Raw genomic sequence first — 8,121 nt, forward strand, 5'->3', positions numbered from 1 at the left:
CAGGCCCTTCGGCCCAACTTGTCCATGCCACCCTTCTTTTTAAACCTCCTAAACTAATCCCAAGTGCCCACATTTGGCCCATATCCCTCTATCCCCATATAACTGTCTAAATGTTTTTTAAAAGACAAAATTGTATCCGCCTACTGCTTCTGGCAGCTTGTTCCAGACACTCAGTACCCTCTGTGTGAAAAAATTGCTCCTCTACACCCTTTTGTATCTCTCCCCCTCACCTTAAACCTATACCCTCTAGTTTTAGACTCCCCTACCTTTGGGAAAAGATATTGACCATCTTGCTGATCTATGCCCCTCATTATTTTATAGATCTCTATAAGATCACCCCCAAGCCTCCTACGCTCCAGAGGAAAAACGTCCCAGTCCATCCAGCCTCTCCTTATAACTCAATCCATCAAGTCTAGGTAACATCCTAGTAAATTTTTTCTGCACTCTTTCTAGTTTAATAATATCCTTTTACAATAGGGTGACCAGAACTGCACACAGTATTCCAAGTGTGACCAATATCTTGTACAACTTCAACAAGATGTCCCAACTCCTGTATTCAATGTTCTGACCATTGAAACCAAGCATGCTGAATGCCTTCTTTACTACTCCATCTGTGACTCCACTTTCAAAGAGCTATGTACCTCTAGATCTCTTTGTTCTGTAACTCTCCCCAGTGCCCTACCATTAACTGAGTAAGTCCTGCCCTGGTTCAATCGACCAAAATGCATCACCTCGCATTTGTCTAAATTAAACTCCATCTGCCATTCGTCAGCCCACTGGCCCAATGACACATTCTCAAACCTGTCCAACAGGCAAACCACCAAAACTAAATATAAATCCTCAAAATCAGAAGCCAGATTCCAAATAGCACTGAATACAATAAAGATCATGCTTCAATAAGCAACAGATCCCTCATACGGGTTTTTCAAATATTGGTTTCCAAATTGAGGGAATCACGTATACAACACAACAGGGCTCTGATTGTCACCTTCAGACTGAGGTATCCCAGTTTAGTGCAACCCTGCACTGACCCCCTCCCCAATCCCTTTTATAGAATCATAGAACCCTACAGTGCAACAGGAAGCCATTCGGCCCATTGAGTCTGCACTGACCACAATCCCACCTAGGCCCTATCCTTATAATCCCTAGCTAGTCCCCCTGACACTAGGGGCCAATTTAACATGGCCCATCTACCTAACTGGCACATCTTTGGACTGTGGGAAGAAACCGGAGCACATGGAAGAAACCCACACAGACACAGAGAGAACATGCAGTCTCCACGCAGACAGTGACCCAGGCTGGGAATCAAACCCAGGCCCCTGGCACTGTGAGGCAGCAGTGCTAACCACTGCACCGTCCTTCTTATTTAACTTTACACTGTTTTTTCATAAAAATCTATTTTACGCTGAATAAAGGGGACATTTTTTTTCATGAAGATAACGAGACTATCAGAAAGGCTTTGGCGAAGGGGCCTGACTGGTGTTTTTTTTAACCAGAGTTAGCACAGGAGTGATGGGTACCCTCAGACTGCCCTTCTCAACTTTAAAGTCACTGTGACCAGCCCCATATCACCATGGTCAGAAACACAGAGAAAAGACTGAAGGACTGAAGTACAGACTTTTATTCAACAATTAATTCTTTCTCTAATCTTTACTCATTCCTAAAAACAAAAAATGCTGCTTTTCAAGAGCTCTTGTGAAGTTTTACATTCAGGGAAGCCAAAAGCAATCTACTCATTGAGAGGAATAGCAAAGATATCAGATGTCATACCTGCTGGAATATACCTTTTTTACTAATCAGATACACATCATCTATAAACTGCTGAAAGGAACTAACAATTATTTAATTGGCTTCTACTATTTGGAAAGGGTTAGATGTAAAGATTTCCAGTTCACGGTATGTTTGAGAATCACTCTGTCAATCTGGGGCAGATGAATTGCAACAATATCCTCAGAACATTTCAGAGTATCTGAGTTATTTCACAGCTGACTGAGAGGGGGAGGTGATATTATCTATTAATCCAGAAACTCGGCTGGGTTTGTTCTGAGGACCCGGGTTCGAATCCCACCATGGCAGATGGTGGAATTTGAATTCAATAAAAAATATCTGGAATTAAGAATCTACTGATGACCATTGTCAGGAAAACCCATCTGGTTCACTAATGTCCATTAGGGAAGGAAATCTGCCGTTCTTACCTGGTCTGGCCTACACGTGACTCCAGAGTCACAGCAACGTGGTTGGGTGAAAAATGGGCAATAAATGCTGGCCAGCCAGGGTCCCACCAATAGATAAAAAAATGTTCAGTAAAACAGAGAATACCATCAAGGCTGAAGTTTGGTCCAATGTGGTGGATGTGCTAATGAACAACGTGATGATGATACAATCTTTGTTAGGGTCCGCTGCCGGTTCCACCCTCAACTAAATGACTCAGTGGAGAACCTCTGGGCCTGCACAGTCTGCGATACCCAAGTGCCATGATGATGCTGCGCCAGGTTTTGCACATTGGTTGTTGAGGGTAGGTGGCTGAGTTGTGAACTCACTCTGTCACGGTGCTGGGGAACCAGGATCAGTCCCCACTCTTTGACAAAGGGTCACCTGGACTGGAAACATCAGCTCTTTTCTCTCCTTACAGGTGCTGCCAGACCTGCGGAGATTTTCCAGCATTTTCTCTTTTGGTTTGAGTCCCCACTCTCTTCTCTGCTGCTCAGTCACTGGGACTTCCCGGGAACATTTTTGGAAATTTGTTGGGTTGCCTCCAGACACCGTGTCTGCTCTGTTATTTCACTCCCAGGATGATCAGAGTGTTAGCTCACAGTCAGGAACCTCACCACCCCCCCCCCCAGCAACATTTCCAAGCGGGAGATAGTGGACGTGATTCCCTGCAGCTCCGGAAGCTGGAAAGTTGGCGATCTGATTGATGGTACCAGAATTCTGGGGACTTCTGGGATCAATCATCAAGGTCCACATTCAGAAAAGGACTGGGGGAGACCAGCAAAGACATTGGTGGGTGGGTGGGGGGGGCACATGGGGGGGTGGGCGAAGAAAATGAATGGGGGGAGTATTACTATGTTCTTGAGGAGAAAGTATTTTGGGAAATGGTGGGGGAATGAGGTTACAGAGGCTGTTTCAAAACTGGCTATGGGCGCAACGGGTAATTCTTTATGCTGATAATTCCTGGGACAGGTTTTGGACATCCAGCTGTGAAAGTTGCCACCAGTGTTGGGTGTTGGGAATAACCAGGAGGTGGAGAAATTGCATCGGGTGTGAGACTGACACTTTTAATCGATAGGCACAGAGGTAACCTCCAGAGGTTCCTGAGTCACGGGAGGTGACAGTTCAGTTTGTACTGCACACACAAAGCTGGCAACAGGCAGAACAAAGCTCAGGTGGAAAGAAGAGATGTTTACAGAACTCTCATTCTAACGGATGAGCATTTAACACATCAGAACATTCAGGTCTATGGGCCAAACACTGGCAGATGGGATTAGCTGGGAATTCAGCTGTCCCTAATGTGTCGTTGGGGACTCGATGGGCCGAAGGGCGTCTTCTGAGCTGTATCATTCTATATGATGGGGTGGCACGATGATTAGCACTGCTGCCTCACGGTGCCAGGGACCTGGGTTCAATTCCCGGCTTGGGTCACTGTCTATGTGGAGTTTGCACATTCACCCTGTGTCTGTGTGGGTTTCCTTCGGGTGCTCCAATTTCCTCCCACACTCCAAAGAAGTGTGAGTTAAGTTGATTGGTCATGCTAAATTGCCCCTTAGTGTCATGGAGTTAGGAGGGTAAACAAGTAGGATTATGGGGATAGGGCCTGGGTGGGATCGTGGTCGGTGTAGTCTTGATGGGCTGAATGGCCTCCTGCATGTAGAGACTCTGATTCTATTCTACGATAATTCTGCAATTAAATACAGAATCTCGGAGTTCCTTGCCAAAACTTAGGTCAATTTAAATCGAGGGGGCGCTATCTTAAAGTCAAAGGCCAACACAGTCATGTGGGACTAGAGTCACGTGTGAGCCAGACCGGGTAAGAACAGTCGATTTCCTTCCCTAAAGAACATGAGCAAACCAGATGGCTTTACACATCACCAAAACAACCACACTACCAGCTTTTCACCTGGCTCTCTCACACAAACTCAACCCATCAGCAGAGAAAGATTCAAAAGTAAAGTTGTCCAAAAGCAATTAAAATGAGGAATGATTTTTTTTCCCAAAGTCCGGCATTTCTGAAACACTTAGTCAACGGCAATCCAACAGGAAAATGGTCCAAACCTTGCAGGCAATTGAACTGTTGAGGTTTAAACAGTCACTTTTCCTTCTCATATTTCAACTGTAAATATTTTCTGTTCACTGGTTCTTTCAAGCAGGGAGGAAGCATCAGGAGGACCTGTACAACACCGGGTAGAAAATCCCAGCACTGAATCCAGTTACCGTTGAGTAAATCGTGAGAAGAGATACAAGCCACCAATCAGGAGAAGGCCCCGCATTCCAAACATCATTAACAACAGGATCAGAATGACTGACATGATTGGTTCAATGACTTGATTTCCCAGGTTCCACCGTGGAAATCCCATGCTGATCAAACGTTGATTCAGATCCGCAAACAGTGAGTGCCCTTGGTTGCCTTGTCCCTGATAAAGTGGGTTTGTATTCTCCGAGTTATGGATGAAACCCTGGTGGGGAAAAAATAAAAATCAGCATTTATTCCAGTGTTTTATTCAATACTAGTGTTTGGGAGGGATAGGCCATTCCTAATTGTGCTGAGTTAGTATGTTAGACCACTTTAGAGGGCAGCTAACCATGTGGGTGTGGGTATAGAGTCACATAGAGTCACAGATCAGGTAAGGACAGCAGATTTAGAAACACAAAAACACAGAAACTAGAAGCAGGAAGAGGCCATTTGGCCTTCGAGTCTCCTCTGCCTTTCATTTTGACCATGACAGATCATTAAATTCAACATCCTGATGGCCCCCCTTCCCCCCATATCCCTTGATCCTTTTAGTCCCAAGAGCGATATCTAATTTCTTCTTGAAATGTTTTGGCCTCAACTACTTTCTGTGGGAGTGAATTCCACACATTCCCCACCCTCTGGGTGAAGAGATTTCTCCTCACCTCAGTCCTAAAAGGTTTACCCCCTTATCCTCAAACAATGACCCCTAGTTCTGGACTCCCCCCCCATTGGGAACATTCTTTCTGAATCCACCCTGTCTAACCCTGTTAGAACTTTATAAGTTTCTATGAGATCCCCTCTCACTCTTCGAAACTCCAGCGAGTGTAATCCTGACTGACCTGGTCTCTCCTCATATGACAGACCTGCCATCCCAGGATTAGCCTGGAAACCTTTGCTGCACTCCCTCTATAGCAAGGATATCCTTCCTCAGATAAAGACTGCACTTCCTTCCCTAAACGTTATTTGGACTTTTAAGACGATCCGATAGTCTTGGAGTCCCTTTAACTGACAAGACTGAAAAAAACAGTCGGTTAGATATGGCTTAGCACAGTGGTCTCCAAACTCTGATCCGGATACAGCCCGCTGCGGGCCAGATGTGGTCCGTGGGCTGTAGTTTGGAGACCCCTGGCTTAGTGGATAGCACATGAAGCAAAATATTGTGGGTTCAGATCTCACTGCGGAGTTTTGGGATTTTGGGTTTCTAAGTGGGAGTGAATGGATTGTCCTGCAGTGAACCAGCATGGAATCGATGGGCCAAATGGCTTCCTTCTGTGCTGTGAATGTCTCTAACTTCAATTTGTGAAGCTGATAGCTCTGACCTCTCGTTCTCTGGTATATTAGCCCAGTAACAGAAGCACAGCACCGGCCGCACTCCTTCAGAAATAGTATCAATGTAAATTGCGCTGCTTACAGGACATCGTTCACAGGCCATGGTCAAAGTTAGAGATGAGAAGGAATCTCTCCTCCGACAGTGGCTCAGACACTCAGGAAAGAGTTAATTCAAGAGCAGCTCAGACCTTTAATAGAGAGCACCGACTGAAATGTGACAGAGTTTTGAAGATATTAATCACACTGCTCAATGCTTTCAGAGAATAGAAACCCCAAGACTAACTCTATTCAGCAGCAGAGCAGGAAACCAGACGACACAAGTAACTGACAAAGCTGACACGAGATAAGGGCTTTTCCACAGCTGGATCTGGTGATCTGAAAAGCACAGACCAAAATCTTCAATAATAACTTTCAAAATGAAAGTGGATAAATACTAGAAAAGGACAACGAGGAAAGGTCAATGAGAGTGGATTGCTCTGCTGAAGAACTAGCACAGGTAGGATGGGCCAGAGTTTCCTTCAGTGCTGTACGGGGTGGCACAGTGGCTAGCACTGCTCTGTCACAGTGCCAGGGACCCGGATTCTTGGGTCACTGTCTATGTGGAGTCTGCACGTTCTCCCCGTGTCTGCATGGGTTTCATGGAGTTTTTCACACAGGTTGGTGAGTGTCTGGAACATGCTGTCAGAGGCAGTACTGGAGACGGGTACAATTTTGTCTTTGACATTGGTAAGATGGGTATCGAGGGATATGGGCCAAATGTGGGCAATTGGGACTAGCTCAGGGGTTTTAAAAAAAGGGTGGCATGGACAAGTTGGGCCGAAGGGCCTGTTTCCCTGCTGTAAACCTGTCTGACTCCTCCCGGTGCTCCGGTTTTCTCCCACAGTCCGAAAGACGTTCTGGTTAGGGTGCATTGACCGTGCTAAATTCTCCCTCAGTGTACCTGAACAGGTGCCAGAGTGTGGTGACTGGGGGATTTTCACAGTAACTTCATTGCGGTGTTAATGTAAGCCTACTTGTGACTAATAAATAAACTTTAAAAAACAATCCAATGATATCATTTGGCATAAATCCTGCCAGCTGAACCTCTCTTGGTCCTGAGACCAGAAGGGTGTTAACTGACCCCAGTCCCTGGGGGGTCCTGTAGGTGGAGGCCACGCCCATCTGAACAGCTGGCACAGGCTAGATGGGTCGAATGGCCTCTTTCTGCACTGTAACAATTCTGTGAATTGCCAGCCTGGAACCCGGCAATAAGGGAAACTCAGATTGTAACGAGAGAGTGTGAGAGATACTAACCTGCCGGGGTCTGTTCAGATTCTCTCTCCCCTGGGGCTCTTTCCTGACGCGGGGATCATCATCTTGTACAATATCTCCATTCGCCAAAATGCGAACCATTTTCCTGCTCTCAATTCCAGGCAGAGAGACAGAGACAGGAATAACACAGAGAATACCCCGGACCCTGCTGCAGTATCCCTGCTCTAATATTCCTGCTGCAGTATCCCCGCTGTAATATCCCGGCTCCTGCTCTAATATCCCCGCTGTAATATCCCAGCCCCGGCTCTAATATCCCTGCTGTAATATCCTGCCCACTCCCTGTGTCTCTCACACAGAGGAAATGTGAGTCATCAGTGTTACAGAGAATCAATTCCGATAGAAGCTCCTTCCGCACCGACCGACACCGACAACTATTCCATCTCCGCAATGGAGAGCCTCTCCCTGCAGCCCCGACACCCCCCCACCTTCATCCCAATCTCACTCCAACCCACCGCTAATTCCCCCCCCAATCTACCCCCACTCTCCCAATCTGCCCCCAACTCCAATCCCCCCCCAACTCTACCCCATAGCCCCAAACTACCCCCAACTCCCCCCTACTGCCCCAAACTACCCCCAACTCTCCCCTACTGCCCCAAACTACCCCCAACTCTCCCCTACTGCCCCAAACTACCCCCAACTCTCCCCTACTGCCCCAATCTACCCCCAACTCTCCCCTACTGCCCCAATCTACCCCCAACTCTCCCCTACTGCCCCAAACTACCCCCAACTCTCCCCTACTGCCCCAAACTACCCCCAACTCTCCCCTACTGCCCCAAACTACCCCCAACTCTCCCCTACTGCCCCAAACTACCCCCAACTCTCCCCTACTGCCCCAAACTACCCCCAACTCTCCCCTACTGCCCCAAACTACCCCCAACTCTCCCCTACTGCCCCAAACTACCCCCAACTCTCCCCTACTGCCCCAAACTACCCCCAACTCTCCCCTACTGCCCCAAACTACCCCCAACTCTCCCCTACTGCCCCAAACTACCCCCAACTCTCCCCTACTGCCCCAAACTACCCCCAAACTA

The 8,121-nt window shown here is 47.2% G+C and overlaps 1 protein-coding gene across 1 annotated transcript; it reads right to left on the minus strand.

Annotated features, from left to right (window-relative positions):
* Positions 1–3,033: 3,033 nt before the first annotated feature.
* On the minus strand, positions 3,034–7,335 carry fam241a (family with sequence similarity 241 member A). Its single transcript, XM_080215814.1, has 2 exons — positions 7,073–7,335; positions 3,034–4,673 (listed from the first exon to the last, which is right to left on the minus strand). Exons 1-2 carry the CDS (start codon positions 7,169–7,171, stop codon positions 4,428–4,430), a joined length of 345 nt encoding a protein of 114 aa, XP_080071940.1. The 5' UTR covers positions 7,172–7,335; the 3' UTR covers positions 3,034–4,427.
* Between the last annotated feature and the right edge of the window lie 786 nt (positions 7,336–8,121).

The sequence above is a fragment of the Carcharhinus amblyrhynchos genome, chromosome 31 (assembly GCF_965287045.1).
Source record: "Carcharhinus amblyrhynchos chromosome 31, sCarAmb.v2.hapA, whole genome shotgun sequence".
Classification (NCBI taxonomy): domain Eukaryota; kingdom Metazoa; phylum Chordata; class Chondrichthyes; order Carcharhiniformes; family Carcharhinidae; genus Carcharhinus; species Carcharhinus amblyrhynchos.